This window comes from Ictalurus furcatus, chromosome 28, assembly GCF_023375685.1.
Source record: "Ictalurus furcatus strain D&B chromosome 28, Billie_1.0, whole genome shotgun sequence".
Lineage (NCBI taxonomy): Eukaryota > Metazoa > Chordata > Actinopteri > Siluriformes > Ictaluridae > Ictalurus > Ictalurus furcatus.
Genome location: NC_071282.1, coordinates 1859895 through 1881693, shown reverse-complemented (window position 1 = coordinate 1881693; position 21799 = coordinate 1859895). Strand labels below are relative to the sequence as shown.

Below are 21799 nucleotides of genomic sequence, written 5' to 3'. Positions count from 1 at the left end.
AAATGCAAACTCAGACGCACAAGGGTCTCAACATCGGTGAAGTTTTATTTCTCTCCAGATCGTTTTTTTTTGTTTCCATTTCTCTCACTTTGGCCAGAGGCGCACAGACTTCTGGGGAACAGAAAAAAAAAGAAAGAGGAAAAAAAAAAAAGAAAAGAAAACCAAACCACAATCTCATTGCAAACTGCCTGAATCTCTTCTTTTTATCTTCTCCGTCTCCGTTTCTCCCGTCATATTGCATATTAGAATAATGCTTTATGAGAAATGCCATGCCGTCTCAGCACACACTCACACACACACTCACACAGCTCTCTCTCTCTCTCTCTCTGGTTGTTCATGCTCGCACACATGCACACACAGACGCATGCATGCACACACTCGCACCCCTGCAAACCCTATTCCGCAGACACACGCTAGCTCTCTCGTTGTCTTTCTAAAATGACTTTCCAATCTCCAATATTCCCTTTTCCCCCCCTCTCTCTTTCTCTCTCTCTGTCTTTCTCTCTTTCAGTGTCATGCAGGACTGCAGGTTACTTTTTTGTTTTGTTTTTTAATCTTCACCACACACAGAAGGTTCTGGAGAGCTAGCAGAGGATTTCTGCACTAGCTAGAAATTAACCTGGAGGTCTAAGATAAATACTATAGTCATATTAATATCGTCGTTATCGTTATCTTCGTATTTATACGCAGTCAGGGTCTGACTGATATAAACCTTGTATTTTCTTCTTTTTTTCTTTTTCTTCCCAAGATAATTATCCTAGAAAATAAATTAAGTAAGTACCTGTGCAAATATCCACAAATTGAAGTGTTCACATTTAAGACAGTAGTGCCCCCTGGTGGCAGGACCGTAGGATGCAGCTGATTCAAGTCAAAGCGAGTGAGTGAGTGAGCGAGTGAGTGCAGGGAGGTCTAAACACACACATTTAACAGATAACGACCCCGGGCTGTCCGGATCCGACCAGACCGAAGGCTTCTTTGCACACCACTTGGGTTTTCGACACCGAAAGCGTCTCCGCTACAGGAGTCCAATCACAGAGTGGACAGGACGATGACCCGAGGAGTTTCAGCGAGCGAGAATGGGTGCTTTTTTGTTCTGTTTGTTTTTTCTCTCTCCATTTTTTTCTTGCGCTCACATCGAATGCAATGTTCCAGAACGCAGATGTGAAAAACAAACAAACAAAAAAAAAAACGGAAGGATGGAAAGAACGAGTCGATCGATCGTGGCCGACGGAAAAGCTTACATATGGCACACGGTTTGGATCAAAGGTGCAGTTTGTAATTTTTTTCTAGAACACACTAAGGTCATTTCAACCTTAGAATCACTGCATTCTGCAATGTTGCCATGCGACTAATCACACTAGTTTATTCGTTAATGTTTAGGGCTGGTTGTTTTTCTGGCCCAGAAATAGGCTCCACCCTAAACCGAAGCTCAGCTTGAAGCATAACCCGGTGGGGCTGGTTGAAGGGAAAGAAAGGCTTGTCAAGGCTTTCATTGCAAATGCAGTTCACCTTACAGGTAGGAGACGATGCTGAAAACTACAAACTGCTCCTTTAACCGTTAGAGCTGCGGAGGCGGCAGGTTTCTCAGGCTGTGTTAAGGGTTCAACTCACGAGCACCATTTGTAAGGAAACGAGGCGAGTGTATCCTGACTCGTCATTTTCGTTCTGTGTTTGATTTGCTACAAGAAAACAAGAGGTATTTATCTGAATTATGGTCTACTTCCTCAAATGGGCGGGGTCTATTTGGTTCTGGCTCTTCTTCGGGTTGTTGCGTGGAATTCTGAACCTGATGCTGGACTTTGGTTGGGTTGAGTCTGGCTTGTTGGCGCAGAGGGAACCATGTAGTGCTGGGAAAAACGGGACGTTCCCATTTTAATGCTACACTCTGATCCGCTGACAACGACAAGAATGTTCATCATGGAAGGATAGCACTTCTTCCTTCTTTGTATTGGCAGGTTTCCCCCACAGGAACCTTTTCAGGAAGCCAGTAAGTGTATCAGGGAACTTTAGGGGCGTTTAAGGCCAGATAGCTCTCATGCCTTTTCAGTTCCTGTTCTAGAGTAGCCACTTTTGGGGCGGGGCTTACTGAATCAAGGTATGCTAACACATACTATGAAGTCGCCAGTAGGAGTTTCTACTACTGGTCGCCATAGTAACATTTATCATCATTCCAACATTAACTACCATTCCACTTTTGACAAACAAACCAGCTTTACTGCCATTAAAATGAAATTCTGTAGGGAGAGCGTTTGTATATAAAATTCACCAGTGTATACGTGCATCACTTCCTATGAGATGAAGGAGAAGCGCTCTTTGTTCATCTACCTGCCAACTGTCCGGGTCCATGAAACTATTCGGACTCGCACGGCACGGCACTCCCTTTGGTAGTCGCTGCACCACTTCGCTCCAAATTTGCATAAAGTGAAACTTTTCTCAACATTGTAGCGTCTCTGGACACGCCCCAATCTAGTCGCCAACAACCGCCGTCACTCACATCGCCGGAAGTCGACACCTCTTATCGAAAACAAATGGTCTCCGGTCCCTTTTGCCACTGTGCGTGTGAAATTCTTCATTTAAAAGCTGCATTAAGGGTAACATCGTATTCCTGCAACAACCTGCTTTAACAGCCATCGCACCGCACCACACCACACCACTCCGGAACTTTCCACATTGATGATGGTTTCTGTAGCGCGGACATTACGTAGGACAGGAACGTGTCCAGGAACCCTAGAGTTCTAATTCAGGAGAAAAGATTCCAGTGGAAATACCCCTTAAGTAAGCGATCAAATTGAGTCGAATTTCTAGAACCAAGCGCACCTTCCTTCTAGGCATGTCTGTTCAGCAAAGAACCGATGACACAACCCGATCCACCACCAGTGGGTGTTTCACTGCAAAGGCAATGAAACCGGAGAGGGAATTCTCAATGAATTGTTATTCCATGAGCTGTTCTGGAAAAAAGAAAAAAAAAGGGGGGGGGGGTAATCAACCAATCACATACTGTTTGAGCAGTGGAAAGGCTTTACAGTTGTACGTTTGTCTTTTAATGTCCTTGTAACATCAACATTGATCAGGTTTGAATATTTCGTTCGGTAATTTGTTAATGTTACTCAAAACGTCACGTTTGTGTAACGTTGTATATAACGTCAGCCAGCGAAGTTAATATTATTATCATTAATATGGCGCTTTACATTGCTGGAAAATTTAGTAAAATTGTTTTCTCCTACTAAATGAAACGATTAGAACCGCACTATGTAACAAATTAGCACCAGAACCGCTAAGCACATCAGAAATATTTCAGTATATCGTGTTTCAGGGTGGAGGTTCCTTTGACTTATCCAGCGGAACTCGGAGTATCAATCTGTGATCGGCTGAAGTAAAGGAATACGCCCGCAACACGCCTGCCGCTCGTGTGAGAAAGTTTGTGATCCTGGTCAGTCTTAGGGCAGATGTCGAATAAATGTTTAATTAGAAATGGGTTTTGTTTCTTGTTTTTTTGGTAGAAAGCTTTCGTGGGCAGAGGAAACAAAATAAGGGATGAGATGAAAAGTGCCCGGGCAACGAAATGTACAAACGAAATACAGCTCGAGAACAAACGAGGAAGCAGAATGACGCTGAGAATAGAATCGAAGTGTTTCATGAGTGGAACGAGATTTAAAAATACTACTCTGGAATCAATCCAGGTCCCGTGGATGAGGTTGCTTAGAGGAGGTGTGTGTGTGTGTGTGTACATTTGCACTGTTTTTGCACATCTGCGTGTCTCTGGATGTGCGTATCAGCTGGAGGGGGTGGGGGGAGGGCGTGGGGAGGGCGGTTTCCAGTTTATGCAGCCGGAAGTGGGTGGAGTCAAGTCGGTTCAGGACGGAGGTGGAAAGACGTGCCGCCGGTCCAGGCCCCTCCCCCATCCGCTCAGAGCTCCACCCCTTTGTAGATCCGAGATGCGATGTGAGTGAATGCTAGTGGAGCCTCCCAGAGGCGTGCGTGGTGCACGCTCAGCTGACACACCTCCCCCTGGAACGTGACCTTTGACCCCGGCGGCTCGTGGCTGCAGCCGCACCCCCTTGCTGCATCGCACACGGCCAGTACCAACTCGGCGGGAGCGCGTGGGGGGCGGGGCCTCACATCCCAGCCCCCTCCCCCGAGCCAGGGCTCGGCCTCTTTCTGATTCCCAAATAGATGGCAACTGGGGGAGAAAGAGAGACAGACAGACAGACACAGATAAACAGATTATTCATCCGTCTTTGTTCGGCTGTTCCGTGCAGCGTTCACTGTCTCGGGAAACGTAAATTAGTGAAAGCTTTTACACACACAAAAAAACACAAGTGTAAGAATAAAAGCATAATTTTATTTTTAAATAATGAATTTTCTATTCCTCTTCTTCTTCTTATTATTATTATGAACTCATGTGGCGGCGAGGCTCACCCTGAGAGCGAAGATCGGCTGACTCTCTCAGATTCATTTGCGACCCTGAAAAACCAAAAGGACACATTTAAGAATCGTGAACAATCCTCGCTGGGTCAGGAACGCACCGTGCCACAGGACTCGGGACAAAACCAGCCGCAATGCAGCGTCACGCCAGAGCGAAACGGGACGCGCGCGCACACACACACACACACACACACACACACACACACACACACATGTTTGTCTTCCTTCATCTTAGTAAAGGAAACCTTTCAGCTCTTTTAATTAGAAAAAATAATTAAAAATGTTTAAAGACCAGACAAACTTCCCAAAAGGCCATGTAACCCCCCCCACCCCCACCCACACATAAATCCAAACGCATGCACTGCTGTCTATGCACGCACACACACATGCACACACACACACACACACAGAAAGAGAGAAAGAGAGGTATGCTAGAGACAGACGGGCAGGCAGATGCGCAGGCAGACAGGAGAGAGCGAGACACAGGAACTTACTAACTGTTTTGGATCCCTGTGGAAGAGTGCAACCCGATACTGACTTATTAGAACCCTGCCTCTTAGAGGGGTCGAAATTGACCCTGAGAGAGAGAGAGAGAGAGATGTTAAAAAAGGAAAGAGAAGCAGAGACAGGAAGACAGAAGGAGCAGTAGGCTTTGAGGGATCGGAGCAGCAGCACTATAGACTAGCAGAGTGTTTTAGTGTAGAGTTCACACACACACACACACACAGCAAACACAATACTTTCCAGCACTGAAATGCTAGATAACGTACACACTTTTCCAGCGCTGCACCTTTCAGAAAGTACAAACAATCAGAGAAAAGAAAAAACATCCAACGTCACGACAACGATCAGTCACTATTTATTTATTTATTTATTTAACGTTTCCGCTGGCTCGGATCACGTCGGACCGCGGAAACAGAGCAGAGCACGTGAACGTAGCTTAGATGTAGCTAATGCGCTTAGCATACTGTACTGTAATTGTGAGAATAAACAGACGACGCAAAAATACGTGGACTTCGACTGTGACAATTCCAGTGGAGAAGTCACTGCTGCAACGGGAAGACAGAACGACAGCGGAAACAAATCGGCGTTTCTCTCAGGTACCATGGTAAATTATGAATAAATGTGTGTGTGTAGCGCACCTGCGTGTGAGTTTGGAGGTGATCTTGCTGAACAGGTTGGCCGTGGCGCGGGAGCGGCCGTGCGCCGGCAGCGTGGTGTCGTGGCTGAGCGTGGGCGAGGTGGGCGGCGGCCCGTAGGCGGAAGGCACGCGCTCTCGAATCTGCCCGCCGTGGAACGTGCTGCGTATGGTGGAGCCTCGTGTCAGCCTACACCGATCCGCCGTGGACGAGGAGGACGACGCGCCCGCTCCGGAAATACTGAGAGTGGAGGGAGAGGCGGGGGGGAGACGGTGGGAGAGAGAGCTGCACACAGAGAGAGAGAGAGAGAGATTACTTTATAGTGTTTTATTGTTCATGTCAAACGCTAAAATAGTGTGTGTGTGCATCACCTGTTCTCCTTGCCGTTCTGCAGTAGAGACTGCCGGTCCGTGCTGGGCCGATCTGTACACACGTATGTGTTCCTGCGTGCCATCGTACTGCCTGGGATGTTATTCTACACACACACACACACACACACACACACACACACACGCAGATTGTATCCAAGTTCACGTGTCTAGACTATGTGATTTACTCGTACAGAGTCGCAGGGACAACAGCAACATCTTCATCCGCCTCCCGCTTCGACCCCCCCCGTTTGATTGACAGCTTAGTTCCTACTACTTTTCTGTCCCTCGAAATGAAGCATGTCACTTTCTTTATTTCAACGTCACTCTATACACACAATAACAAGGAGATTTTCAGACGGCGTACAGGTTTACAAATAAAAACAAAAACAACAACAATCGACGACTGGAACGCCGCCATCTTTCTGACCCTAACCCCTCTCTCTCTCTCTCCCTGTCATTCCATCTCTGTCTGGCTTACGGTGGTGGCGGTTATGTCTTTCCGCCGCTCGGGGATCTCGGCTTTGTTTGGGTTGTTGGCCGTGCTGACCATGGGGCTGGAGGGCGGGAGGCTGCGGCTGCCCATCACACTGCAGCTGGCCTTGCGCGGGGGCATGCGGCTCTCGCGCAGCTCGCGGTCGGCCCCGCCCGTCGGACTGCGCTTAGGGTGCATCACCGGCATGCTTGGACCACCTGAAACACACACACACACACACACAGGTTCGAGCGATTAAAGTCTCTTGTAATTCACAGAAAGGAGTTTGTGAGTCAGGTGTTGTATGTAAACCACTGTGTGTGTGTGTGTGTGTGTGTGTGTGTGTGTGTGTGTGTCCTGCACTTTGCCTATTAATTACAGTCACTTCCAAAAGTTTTGGCACTCCCTTAAGAAAACAGTTTCACATAAAATATTCTAGAAAATACGGCGTTTGTTTTTTTCCCCACTCTGCATCTCCGTTTCGCCTTTTACCAAACGTACGTCCTCATCAACAATTTAATAATAATTTTCAAACCGCCAATTTTTGCATAAATTATCGAAAGAACCTTTTTAGGCTAAAAAAGAAATATATAAAAAAATATTGTGAGTTCAAAACATCACTACTTGTGATTTTTAAGGAAGGGTGCCAATAATTCCGGATTAAACATGAGTTGGGTTGAGTTAGGTGCGTTGGAGGACTGGGTTTGGGCGGGAGGGGCGCGTCTCTTACAGAAGTCGCTGTGCCGTCGCTGGCGGTGGTAGGTGGAGGCGCTGCGCTGCGTCTTGCTGTGAGAGGACGAAGAGGAGGACGAAGAAGCGGCAGCGGCCGTGGCGGCGGCGGCGGCGGTGGACGAGTGTTTGTTGGTTCCGTTGGCGACGGGGCTCGGCCTCACTCTCGGCAACGTCATGCTGCCACTCACGCGTGACTCCGCCCCATCCTGCGAACACAACCACAGACGGTAAGAAGAAAGAAGACACTAATGCTAAAACAGTGCTGGGAATCTAGTCTATAGTGTGCGTCTGAGCGTAAGTACGTGAGCGTCTGGTTGTTTAACCTCGGTCTTCAGGCCCAGCAGAAGGTACGTCGCGGTGACTTCGTTATATTTCTGATTGAGTAACGCGTCTTTGATGTTGTCTGTGGTGAAACCCATCCCGACCATCACCTCTGCAGAGAGAAAGAGAGAAGCAAAGAGGTTAAAGTGGCCGTAAATCCCTCGTCCACCGACTGAATCCCTCTTTCACACCCATACTGACTCTTAGAGATATTTGCTCTTCTATGGCCAGCGTATGGTCACAAAAACACATGCTCACATCTTCACAATGTCTACTTTCGGAGCAAACACGAACGTGAAAACAACCTCAGCCCAGCGGGGGGTTGCTGAGGCACCTCAAAATCATCCTGAACATCCTCTAGTGTGGCTCAGGTGTTAGTCTTCTCACTCTCTCTGTGTGTGTGTATGTGTGTGTGTGAGCTCACCAATGCGGCTCGGGTCACTGTAGTCCTCCGCCGGCTCCACGTGAGGCTTCAGATCGTCGCCTTCGTACCCTGTGTTCATCCACTTGTCCTTCATCACTTGCTGTGGAGTGACAGATAAGGGGTCCAAGCACTGAGCTGAAGGTAACCAGGATACTTGAACTCTTTGTGTGTGTGTGTGTGTGTGTGTGTGTGTGTGCACACGTGTACCTCCAGTGTGCACCGCTTGCTGGGGTTGAGCACGAGAAACCTGCGCAGAATCCCCTCACAGTCAGTGGACATGTAGAAGGGCACTCGATACTTCCCTCGGAGCACACGCTCACGCAGCTCCTGCAACACACACACACACACACACACAACAGAGCGCAGGGAGTTCTACAACCCGTTAGCAAAGGGTGGAAGGGAGCTCGGGAAAGAGTGTACGCAGATTTGCGAAGTGGGTCACAAGGAAGAACGGGGAAAATTAGGACTTGACCCCTGACCTTGAGGTTCTGTCCGTCGAAGGGCAACGAGCCGCTAACCAGCGTGTACAGGATGACCCCCAGACTCCAAATGTCCACCTCGGGCCCGTCGTATTTCTTGCCCTGGAAGAGCTCGGGCGCGGCGTAGGGCGGGCTGCCGCAGAACGTGTCCAGCTTGTTCCCCAACGTGAACTCGTTACTGAAGCCGAAATCCGCTATCTTTATGTTGGAGTCGGCGTCCAGCAGCAGGTTCTCCGCCTGCGCAGAGAGAGAGAGAGAGAGAGAGAGAGAGAGAAGCAGAAGGTGGCCAGAAAGTGAAATACTGAGTAAAATGAAAAGTAATTAGAGTGAAAGAGAGAAAAAAAAAAACTTAAAATGTTAAGTATATTATAACTGAGCTAGGCGTTGTTTTTAGCTAGCTCGTTAGATCCTTGTCGCATTAGCTGATACTAGCCATCTGTTTAAACGCAGTATCGTGTTAGCTGAGCTGCGGTACAGTACGCACACCTCGCTAAGTAAACCCCGCAGGCATGTTTTAGAGCTAGCTAGCTAATGTTACGTTAACGATCTTTCACAGCAGCCTTGTTAAAGCCTAGTTCAGCAAGCCAGCTAGCGTTATGCAAACTAGCCGACCGCACGTTCTCGTAAGCTAGTAGCTTACCTTCAGGTCCCTGTGAACGATGTTCTTCTGGTGACAGTAATGAACAGCCGAGACGATCTGCACACAAAAATACGAAACCAGGTCAGCGATGTGGAGTTCTGGATTCCGATTGGTCGCAGGACGTTATTTAAAGAACCACACGTCACATTAGGAACGTGCGGAAACCAGCAGCGGACGTGAAGGTCGAGCGCAGACTCACCTGTCTGAATTTGGCTCTCGCCTCGACCTCCTTCATTCTCCCATGAGACACCAGGTAGTCAAACACCTCGCCTAATGAAACAAGTCTGTTTTAATATCATCGACACTATCACGACACATTATGAAGATTATAATCCCCCGAAAGCTCTCCCCAGCGAGCACACGGACAGTGACAGGAAATAGAGACCAGAAAAGCATAGTGTTGAAGGTGTAAAATGTTTCTGATGGACTTACCTCCGCTAGCATACTCCATGACTAGATAAAGCGTTTTTTCTGTCTCGATCACCTCAAACAGTTGCACTGAAATATATACATATATATATATATATATATATATATAATATAATATAATATAATATAATACACCAATATTAACCTTTATATTAAAGTAGCACAAAAACTCAATTAAAGGAAAAATCTTCAAACTCAGATCACAACAGACAAACAGACAGACAGACAGGTAGACAGGTAGACAGATAGGCAGGCAGGCAGACAGTTAGATAGATAGAAAAATAGATAGATAGAGAGACAGACAGACAGTTAGATAGAGAGAGAGAGAGACAGTTAGATAGAGAGAGATAGATAGACACAGACAGACAGACAAATACAAATAGATGTTTAGATGTGTGTGTGCGTAAGTATGTCAGTTACACAATGAGCTTATGCACTAATCAAAGTAAGTGTGTGTGTGTGTGTGTGTGTGTGTGTGTGTGTGTGTGTTACCGATGTTGGGGTGACGAAGAGCCTTCATGATCCGCACCTCACGAAATAGCTGCAAAAAAATGACAGGAACATGGTGAGAACACACACACACACACACACACACACACATATATATATGCATACACACACACATACATACATACATACAGACTGACTGATACGCACACACACACACACTGACTGATACACACACACACACACACACACACACACACACATACACACACATACACACACATACACACACATACACACACATACACACAAAGTCACACTCAAGGAAGAAAACAGGAACATGAGGCTCTATTAGCATGGGTGCCCTACACAACTGCACTTTAGCTGTTTTACACACACACACACACACACACACACACACACACACGAACACATTCTGTTCCACTCCTCCTCTTTCCTCCTCTCTTATCCTCAGGCAGGATCCTATAGATCGGCCCTGTTGCCATGGAAACCCCTGTGAGGAGACCGAGTGCTGGTCCAGCTGAGCCGGGGGGGATGATGGGATACGTGCGCAGCAGTCAGGAAGCCACAACACAAACACGGTGGGAACTAACCTACCAGCTACGCCACGCTTCAGCAGTCAGTTAGCGTAGCTTTAATTAAATGGTTCCTGCTCCCGAAGGATTCTGGGAAATGTAGTTAACAATTCGCTGCTTGGTTAATAATATCTCAGCTGCGCCCCAGACAGCGAATATAACAGAGGCCACGCCTACTTCAATGTGACTGACAAACAAAAAAGGAAACACCTCCCACTCTGAGACTGACAGGCACGGTAAAAACCTGCCTCACATCGTAACCATAGTAACGGCAAAGCTAAGCGCAGGTAGCTCTGTTTTAAACCCATAAGCTACACAAATAGAAACAGGACTAAATATAATAAAACCACAAACTGTGTGTTACTACATACCTATGTGGAGGGATTTATTTAGGAATGTGACTGAGTGACACATTTGTGATTTATAAATCAGTCCGCTGAGGTAAATTAGCTCGCTAGTTACCTCACACATCATTCGTAGCTTTTATAGCGTATGTATGTAAAAGAAACACACACACACACACACACACACACACACAATAGTTATCTATGTTACACCTTTGATTTGACTATGATTTATTAACAATATGAAAAAGATTAACCACTACATGTTTTCACATTTTCTGCTTCTCTATCAAGTAAGATTGCTAACCACCGTTAGCAAGGTAGCTAGCTAGGAATGTTGGCTGAGGTGATATCTGGATGCTTCTTTGAGCATTATCTCTTACTCATACACCAAAATGACGCAGGCAGAAACAGTTCCACTCCAGAGAAATGCGGTATGTGGTTAAGAGATTAATGGCGTGTGAATAAGAACAGGCGGAGGGGGAATAATCAGGGTCTCGTGTTTGTTAAATTATTCGTCTAAATGTAAGCCGACGTTGTTTGCGTAACGAAATACCGTTCAGGAACGGCCGTCGCCATTCAGTCATAAACAATTCAGCAGCTCAGGATGTTCTGCCGAGAGTAAAGATATTGTTTAATTAATAATTCACTCATCATTTGATGGATTAGCCTTGCTTATTCATTTCAGAAGCTGCAGCCTCACAGCAGTCAGATCACAGCGGCCATCTTGGTTTCAGTGCTACACGCCAATATGCTAATCTGCACCAACTAATCTATAGGCCTGCATATCAATGTATCAGCAAAAATACATGACGTGGTTACAGAAGTGCGGTGTGTGTGTGTGTGTGTGTGTGTGTGTGTGTGTGTGTGTGTGCTACACAGGGCTCAGATTGAGACACTGGGGGGTGGGGGGGTAGGAGGTGGGGTTAGTTGGGGCCTGTGGAGGACCGCAGCTGTCGACCTCGACATCTCCAACACGCACACACACACACACACACACATGCAAGGCCACCATATTGGTCCTTCCTCGACACACTCCCAGTGCATCAGTAACTTGAACACAAAAAGGAACATCTGAAAAATAACCGCTAGTTCTGCTAGAAGGGGGTTTCTTCAAAACGACAACATTCTTGTACAAGTGCTAACTGATATCTTCTGTACACTTTTCTGGCCACGAGCTTCAGAATGCTGAAGGAAGCAATCTGATTGGCTCTCAGCACTTCCTGCTTCGATCGGAACGTCCTCCATAATGACTCAACACACGTTTGGTTTTCATTACACGTTCATTAGTACATACAACCACGTGCCACAAGAAATTCCTGCAAAGGGTCCATACTAAACAGACTAGCTGATCGCACCGTAACGTCAGGAGAGTGCTCACGGTGCGTGCATGCTGCTGCGTGAGGCGTTCACGGCTTGCACTCGTTCATCATCAGTAACCGATTTATTCTGTTCGCGCTCACCGTGGTTATTATTTTATATTCCAAGAATCGGAAAATCTCACAAGTAGGTGCAAACTTGGGGATAGGTATAAATTTATTTATTTATTTTTAAACAGTCACACGCACACCTTTACTTTACGATACGTTTGGGACAGTAACTAGTATGAATGCAGGTGTTCAGGAAGATTCTGGCATGGTTTCAGTTCGCTAATCATAAATGCTCGACGTGCGCTTCGCTGTCCGCCGCCTCGGAAAAATCAGGAGACGTGCGTCACAGAGCCTGCCGGCAACCTTCCAAGAGTCCCGAACTGGCATAAAAGCTGATTTATTAGCGCTGAGTCTTGCAGCGGAGACGCACTCACAGGGGATAAATCAGGGCTGTGCAAACATGATGCGATCATGATGGAATCTTCCAGCAAGGTTAGCGCAGCTGTGCTGCGGCTGATTGCTGCTGTGCATTAGCGCCGTGCTCAGTGCAGAAGCAGCATTGCGTCAACTCTCTCTCTCTCTCTGTGTGTGTGTGTGTGTGTGTGTGTGTGAAGTCCTCTCTCTGGACTGTCCTACACTAAGGAGAAACGACAGGTCAGCAGGTTGTCAGGAGTGTGTCTAATGACAAGCATGGCACGGTGGAAAGACAGTCATTTGTGTGCTGTAATTTGTAGCAGAAACGTTTTGACTCTCTCACATACACACACACACACACACTTCCAGCACCAGTCCTAAAGCTCAAAAAGTCTCTATTACCGTTAACTTGGTTGACTTAGTGCTAACTACGACTTAGCAACTAGCTAGAAATGAACTAGCTGAAACAGAGAGAACATGGAGTGGTTAGTTCAGCATTAGCTCAGTGTGAATGGATCACGGCAAAGCTTCTGATCCCCGTCATTGGCTGTGTGTGTGTGTGTGTGTGCGTGTGTGTGTGTGTGTGTTTACACACCCATCTGTTGGGGAAGAGATGAGTCACAGAGCAAACTTACAATGAACAGAGCAACGATTGACTAGAATATTACGCCATGCATCCATCCATCCACCCATTCATGCATCCATCCATATATCCGACTGTCAGTCCCTTCATCTGTCCATCCAACTGTCCATTAATTTGTCCATCAATTCTAGTGTTCGTTTGGCTGTCTGTCCATTCATCTATCCATGCATCCATCGATGTCCAAATATCCATCCTTTCATCTGTCAATCAGTCTGTCCAGCTGTCCATCCATCTGTCTATCCATTCATTCATCCATCCAACTGTCCATTCATCCATCCATCCATCCGTCATGTCTATCCATTCATTCATCCATCCAACTGTCCATCCATCCGTCCATCATGTGTCTATCCATTCATTCATCCATCCAACTGTCCATTCATCCATCCATCCATCCATCTGTCATCTGTCTATCCATTCATTCATCCTTCCAACTTTCCATCCACCTGTCCGTCATCTGTCTATCCATTCATTCATCCATCCAACTGTCCATTCATCCATCCATCCATCTGTCATCTGTCTATCCATTCATTCATCCATCCAACTGTCCATCCATCCATCTGTCATCTGTCTATCCATTCATTCATCCATCCATCCATCCAACTGTCCATCCATCTATCCATCTGTCCGTCATCTGTCTATCCATTCATTCATCCATCCATCCGTCATCTGTAGGTTCCACTTGTGCCACCAAAACAGCTCTGACCCGTCGAGGCATGGACTCCACAAGACCTCTGGAGGCACCAAGACGTTAGCAGCAGATCCTTTAAGTCCTGTAAGATCCATGGATCGGACTTGTTTGTCCAGCACATCCCACACACGCTCGCTTGAGATCTGGGGAATTCGGAGGCCGAGTCAACACCTTGAACTCTGTCATGTTCCTCAAACCGTTCCTGAACAATTTTTGCAGTGTCTCAGGGCGCATCATCCTGCTGAGGGAATACCGTTGCCATGAAGGGGTGTACTCGGTCTGGAACAATGTTTAGGTAGGTGATACGTGTCAAAGTAACATCCACATGAAGGTCAGGACCCGAGGTTTCCCAGATGCTCTGACCAAGAGGTCTAGCCATCACAATTTTGCCCTTGTCGAAGTCACTCAGATCGTTACGCTTGCCCATTTTCCCTGTTTCCAACACATCAACTTCGAGAACTGACTGTTCACTTGCTACCTAACAAATAAATCCCACCCCCTTAACAGCTGGCACTTCACCTGTCCATGGTTTAATGTTAAGACTGATCGATGTATGTGTATACAATATATGTATCTGCAGATCTCCAGAAAAACACTGTAACAAAGCTGTATTAAATGAACACCCACTGCGGCGTTTACGGTAGGGGCTAATTATTCAGTTAGCTTCATGTCGTAAAAGCCGACACGGAGCACAACAGCGACTCGCTTACCTTTTGCAGGCTGGTTGGGTTCAGCTGAGTTTTGTCGATTATCTTTATTGCAACCTGAAACATGTACAAATAAGTACGATTAGTTCCTGAAGATGCTAAAAGTAATCAAACCGCCCTTTACTCCAAATATACTGGGTCAGCCATGATTGGTGTCTATCTGACCCGGAATCTTGCGTAAATATTCGCCTCAAAACACATCAAGTGGGATTTTAATGTCGACTACAACCATGAGCAAATCTTCATCATGTAGCTGAACCCAGGAATGTTACAGATTTAAAATTGGCAGTAAATATTGTTCAACATGTTTTGTACAATATAAATATGTATATATTAAGTCATAATTTTCTCTGTATGCGAAGAATCCTCCAAAAACTCGTAATTCCGACTCGAAAGTTGACGTTGATGGTTTTTCCTGGAAAAAGGTGGGAATTATATTCCAACACTCCCCCTCCCCAAGACAAGTTCGTATCCCCGCCCCCTTACCAGGCCCCACCTCCTCAACGTTAAAGTTAGAAGTGAAATTCACACATTTAAATATAAAATATCACTGTTATTTTTTAAAACCGTGGACATTAATGACGTCTTTTAGCGTCGCCGCTTAACTAAAGACGTACACGTGTACGACGACACCCAAACACGTCTCGGTTCATCGGCTATATTTGTATTAAACAGGATCTCGTCTAAATTAGATTTTAATGCCAGCTCTCCTGTTAAAGGATGCTAATTTAGACTTAGCGCGCACTGTAGGAATTTAAGCGCTTGCCAACAGGCTGCAGATAAATATGGCATTGTTCTAAAATCCGCATATGATTCATACAATAAGGGCAACATGCCCAAAAGTAAGCGCGTCCTCTTGCTTTAACGGCTCGTCACGGTTTTACAGATGAACGACACGTTTGATCTTGACACTCGGGAAGTCTGTGCGTACTGAGACTTCACACGCTGGCATCCGGCAACAAATCTGTCAGACTGTGAAGTCAGTCGCACGTGTGAAAGGTCTGAGTCCGACTCATTCAGCTTTCTCGCTATCTTGCTGTACTGACCAGCTTTTACTGCAACTCCATGCAAAGCTGAACTGCTTAATAGCTGTATTATCTATAAGCTAGTCAGATACTAGCTAGTGCTAATAATACTTCTGCGGCAGGTATCTAAACATTGCGTAAGTAACGAGCCAGCTAATATCATGTAAATTTGTTTATTCTGTAAATAAAACCACTAACCGGATTACCTAGAATGCTAGTCAATGCTAGGTTAACTCAATTCAATTCAGTAACCGATTTAACTATCATGCTAGCTGGGTTGAATTTTACTTAATAATTTAGTACATTAGCTAAATTAAAACTACTAGCAACCAAGCTAATGCTAGGTGAACTATCAACATGATATGGTCACTGTTTGACCGACTTACACAGGCAAAAATCAGGACGTGTTCTCGGCTGACGAAGCCTCACATTAGAGAGTAAGACCGTGGAGTACAATTGCTCATGCGAATTGGGCGTGGTTATGCGATGTGAATCAGAACGGAGCCATGCTCTCACCTCTCGGCCGGTGAGGACGTGGCGAGCCAGTTTCACTTTAGCGAAGTTGCCCTTGCCGATGGTTTTGAGGAGCCGGTAGTTGCCGATGTGGGGTTCATCCGGGCACGAGGGCACGGAGTTGCGGCAGCGCGCGCCGAGGGAACGACTCGACACGCTGGTGCCCTTCTCCGAACGGCTCGCCGCCAGAGACGCATGCTACACGGGGATGAAGGGACAAAATGAGAATTATAATCAGAGTTATAGCTACTTTTTAGTATAAAACAGTGACTTCAATTACACAATGTATGAAACTAGCCTAAAGCTATCTAGCCTGCTATCACACTGCTAGTCACTCTCTTTAATTAGCCAGTTTCGCTAATGTTAACTAGCTTGCTAACAAACTTGGATGCTTTAAATCCGCATAAAAGTTAATCTAATGGTGTTAGCTACCTTCCTACCAAACCTGGCTTTCGGTATCAACTACAAAAGAAAAGAACTGATCTAACATTAGCAAGCTTGCTAGTTATATAACGCCAGATTGCTACTGATATTGATACTGAGATTAGCTAATGTTTAAGCGCAGTGGTGCATTTAGGTCACCTGTTCGCTTAGTTTATGCTGTTAAAAATCATTTTAGTTTGCAAATAAAAATATTTTTCATGCTAAATTTACGATTTGCTGACGATTTGCCTTACAGACCACAGGCATCTGTCAGTCAGCAAAATCTGAATGTACACGTTTAAAATAGGACAAAGCCAAGGAGCTTGTTGGAAACACACTCACACACACACACACACACACAGGGCCTGATATGTTAATGCATTATTCCATTCAGGCTAAGTGATATTGATAATCCGATTAATTATCATATTGATTAGCCTGGCTGTGGCAAAAAGCATGAACACACAGAGATGGACCGTCTTCCATTAAGGGTAAAGAGTGATAAACAAAAGACATGTTCCTGATTTTTCCTCTAAAGGTTTCCTCTAAAATACACCACATTAAACCTGAAATGTGAAACTCAGCCACAGAAAAAGACTGGAAATTGTTAACAACATATACATAATTATACGGTACATAACTCATAAAACTATAAATAACTAATATCACATTACATACACTGTTGGTTGAGTTTCTTTTTAAAAATAACACAAAACTAAGTAAATGTGTGAAACTATACTATTTGTATGGTTATTTATTCAGAGCCTTGTCCTAGATCAAGTGACTCAATGCTCTTTTAACATTTGTGATTTTTTTTTTTTTTATGCCTCTGAAAACAGAAACATTATGTAAATTCGAATAGTAGTGAAATTAGTGAAATGCATTCTGGCAGCAGAACAACACATACTCAATGTTTCTAAATTCACTCCACTGCGACGCCATGGGGGTGAGGGGAGCTCTCTCTCGCGTTCTCTCTCTCTCTCTCTCTCACACACACACACACACAATACCCACCATCTGTGCCATGCTACACACGATCACATGATCACAGAATAACAACATAGAGAGAGAGAGAGTGAGAGAGAGAGTGAGAGAGATAGAATTTAATTATCTAATATCTGGATGAATATCATTAGATCATGTTGTCTATGCTTATTGTGTCTATGCTTATCCACTCACTCTGGTTACACTCACCCTGTAGCCTGGCCCAATATTACTAACCCCTAAAATACTACACACTACAACACTAAGTAGGGGGTTAGCCCCTACTTTATTATCACTAACCCCTCCTGCAATATCACTAACCCCTATCACACTATCAGCAACCGGTCCTGCACTTACACTAAACCCAACCACAATATCAATAAACAGTGCACCACACTACACTAACCCCTACACTACTATCACTAACCCCTACCAGACTATCACTAACCCCTACTACACAATCACTAACCCCTACTGCAATATCACTAACCCCTTCCACGATATCACTAACCCCTATCACACTATGACTAACTCCCTAAAACACTTTCACTAGCCTCTACTAGACTATCTCTAACCCCTACTACACAATCACTAACCCGTGATATATACTGCTATATAATGAACTATGACTAACCCCTATTAGACGATCACTAATCCCTGGCAACACTAAGCCCCATCACACTATCCTGTTCCACACAAACACTAACCCCTTTCACACTATCAGTAATCAGTGCTGCACTTACACTAAACCCAAGCACGATATCAATAAGCAGTGCACCACACTACACTTTCCCAACTACATTAACACTGATCCTAAAACACTAATCCCACCACACCATCAACAAACCCTAAAACACTAATGCTAACTCCAACCACAGTACCACTGAGCAAGAAAACACCAAACCTAATACCTACCACACTACCACTAACCCCTACCATTACTATTACTGACCCCTAAAACACTAGCCCTCTCACACCATCACTAACTAGTTCCACACTAACACCTATCACTTTTCTACTAACCCTTATCTCACTATCACTAACCAGTACTGCACTAACAATCATCTCAACCACACTATAACTAACCACTATCCCCTATCACACTACCACTAAACCAAACCCACACTATCACTCACCACTAAAACACTAACACTAACCCCTACCATCTTCCCATATAACGTGCTGGCTTCTATGCTAACCCCACACACAACTTCACTAACCTTGTTATAATACCGAGAAGCCTCTGAAAATCAGGCTCAGGTGTGTAAGACGAGGGCTTAGCAAGCTAATCTGCAGTCGTTAATCATTCATACGAGCAAAGTCACAGGCTTGGAACACACCTGACTCAGCTCATGGTAAGCTGTTACAGCAGGACCGAGAGCCAGAGGCTTCCCCTATTACTAATTCACCACATGTGTAGCCAGCAATCATGAAATATGTATTTAATCACAACTAATCACAGATTAATATTCCATAAATCAACCGAACAAAGCACAAATGGACAGTCACATACCGCTAATTGATTTCTGTTAGTTAAAATCAAACCCCATTGTACTTTATGACACCGTCAGTATGATGCTAAATAGTAGTACAGTATGTCACCGTATATATTCAATAGAGGACACTTCACAATGTATATGGTACTAGTATATGCATTATGGTATATGCTAACTCACACAATGCCACTATTTGTATCTGCTTAGTGTGACAAATATTCATATCTGTAGCAAAATTAAATTGATCAAATGAAATATGAACCCTACCACTATGCCACCAGTCATGGTGTGTGAATTCTGACTCTGATAGCACCTCAACCTCAGCTACATCACTCGAGTTAATTGGTCTCAGGCGTGTGCGGGACTATTTTTAAAAAAATCATGATTATGATTTTTTTGTTTTGTTTTTGTATCTGCCTGCAGATCAAATTAGTAGCTTGATTTAAATAACATCCACCCTGACCAGGCAGTTACTAAGGATGAACGAATGCGCATATCTTTGTTTCTCCCACGTGCGTTATACCGGTTAATATAGTATGCATTAAAGTAAAAACCTCCCTGCTCGTGCAACACTTTTCTCGCGTCCTGTTTCTGGTCTGGAAAGAAAAATAAAACCCAAAAACAAATAGTGCACCTCCTATTTGTATCCGTGTTTAGATTATATATTCATCCCAAATAACATATTCATGTTTGGTTACATCCATATTACATATCTTTTACAAGTCAAAACAGTTTGTTAGCTCAGAGTACACACAACACGGACCAGGTCGCTTATTATCAAATATTAATCATTTCCTCAAGTGTATTTTTTTTTTTAATCCCAATTGGCTGTGACACCTTGCTAGCTACAAACGATTTATGCTAGCTAGCTAACTAGTCACGCCATTGGTGTAGTGTATTTACATTGCTGTTCTGTTCCAAAATGAAAGCTAAAGAGGTTTTTAACTGCTTTAAAGCCCATATCAAACGACTTTGGACATCTTTTTTTTTTTTTTTGGCTTCAAACCTCAAGTTAGCCATTTTTTCAAAACACCCTGCATGAAAAAAATGAAGCAGTCTGAGGTAATTCTGACAGGAGTGAATTTGATTGACAGCTAGTCACGTGTGTGTGTGTGAGAGCGAGAGAGAGATAGAGGCTAGCTGGGATCATTCTGGGAATACTGAGCACTACCGTACTGCTTATTAGTATTAGTATGTAGTATTAGTATGTAGTATGCTAGTGCAGCACGTAGCGTATAAACATGACAAACGGTTCAGCACCGACGGCCGCGTTCTAATCGGTCACCATGGCTACGTTCCAAAACCGCATACGTGTAGCCTCCTATATTGACATACTACTTAGTAGGCTAGTATGCACTAACTGCACAGGCGTCTGAACAGCACTAGCATACTGTTTAGTAGGAGAGGAGCCTCTGCGGTTTTGGAGCGTAGCCCGGATGAAAACGGGGACCGCTCCTCGAGTATCTCGTGCAGCTCCGTTCTTTTTTTCTTTTTCTTTTTGTCGTTCACACACATTCAAGGATGCCCCCCCCCCCGCCGACTCTCTCTCTCTATCTCTCCCCCTCCACCTCCCCTTCTCCCTTTAGCCATGTAAGCTAACGAAGGCCTGCTAACTCGCGAGGTAGAATAAAGCAGGGAAATAAACACTGTTACGCGAGTGCGCACCTGGGGGATGATATGAACGTGCACTTACGTGATCCGAGCTCCGGTCGGTGGCAGACGGCAAAGCAGACCGAGAGGACATTTCGCTTCCTCTTCTTCTTCTTCTTCTTTTGTTTTTTTTTTTTTTGTTAATTGTTTTCTCTGTTGTTTATTTATTTATTTTTAATCCCTGAGATTTTAAGCGATTAGAGATGCGCGCGCTGTCCCGCTCCGACACCGGGGCCGCGGTGCAGGCCGCTAACCGGCCCGAGTGGAGCCCACCGGAGAGCAGCCCGTCATGGCACCGCGCACAGATCCGTCCGTTACCTTCTCAAAGCAGCCGCATCTGAAAAAGCCGGTGTACTGAAACGCAAAATGGTGGTGGTGGTGGTGGTGGTGGGGGGGAGGTATGGAGGGGGGGAGGCTGATGATGATGATGAGGAGGATGAAGAGGATGAAGAGGATGAAGAGGGGGTGGAGGGGGGGTCCGTTAAAACACAACGACGTTCGGCCAGAGAGCAGCAACGATTCCGGAGCACCTCACCACCACCACCACCGCCGCCCCCCGCCTCATCTCCGCGCGCGACGCAAACAACCCGCTCCCTTTTCTCATAATCCCGCTTCCGGTTTAACCCTCCTCTCCCTTTTACACCGGGGCCCTGACAGTCGTAGCTGATAACAATATAGAAATAAACCGGAAGCTTTGTATTTTGTCTCAGGGATCGAAATTCAGTCACATTTCCGTGATGGATTGAAGCGCGCGGCTGGTGAAGGTGATGATGATGATGCTCGGTCCGGGAGTGCCGCCGCCGACTGACGCTCTGCGCGCGCGAGCGGTGCGTGCGCGCGCGCACACACGCACACCTGCTCACACGGTATCTCTATATGTTTGGATGTACATTTTGGCTCAGTATCTTAGTTAAATGATCCATCAATTCTACAGCCAAGTCTTAACCTCTTGGCAGAGGCAACCACCTCCAGTTGCTGAAAGATCCACCACCATATTTTACAGTGCACTCGGTTCAGCTTATCCATAGGAGCCGATTCATTCAGCTCCCAAAGGACTCCACCCCCCC

At 45.4% G+C, this 21799-nt stretch overlaps 1 protein-coding gene across 5 annotated transcripts; it reads right to left on the bottom strand.

The window, feature by feature from the left end:
• Positions 1–24: 24 nt before the first annotated feature.
• mark4a (MAP/microtubule affinity-regulating kinase 4a) lies at positions 25–21704 on the bottom strand. 5 transcript variants are annotated; one of them, XM_053618020.1, is made up of 19 exons: positions 19350–20371; positions 18807–18986; positions 17510–17629; positions 16183–16377; positions 14645–14698; positions 9925–9973; positions 9436–9501; positions 9203–9273; positions 9004–9060; positions 8364–8600; positions 8092–8211; positions 7885–7984; positions 7442–7572; positions 7138–7345; positions 6414–6625; positions 5936–6039; positions 5568–5849; positions 4420–4464; positions 25–4180 (listed from the first exon to the last, which is right to left on the bottom strand). In XM_053618020.1, the coding sequence occupies exons 6-19, from the start codon at positions 9950–9952 to the stop codon at positions 3907–3909; spliced, it is 1935 nt and encodes a 644-aa protein (XP_053473995.1). In that variant the 5' UTR covers positions 9953–9973; positions 14645–14698; positions 16183–16377; positions 17510–17629; positions 18807–18986; positions 19350–20371; the 3' UTR covers positions 25–3906. The 5 variants fall into 5 exon arrangements, with proteins under 5 accessions (XP_053473995.1, XP_053473996.1, XP_053473994.1 ...); XM_053618021.1 differs by lacking the exons at positions 17510–17629; positions 18807–18986; positions 19350–20371 and adding exons at positions 4916–5002; positions 20776–21704 and having other exon boundaries at positions 7463–7572; XM_053618019.1 differs by having other exon boundaries at positions 18807–20371.
• Positions 21705–21799: the final 95 nt, after the last annotated feature.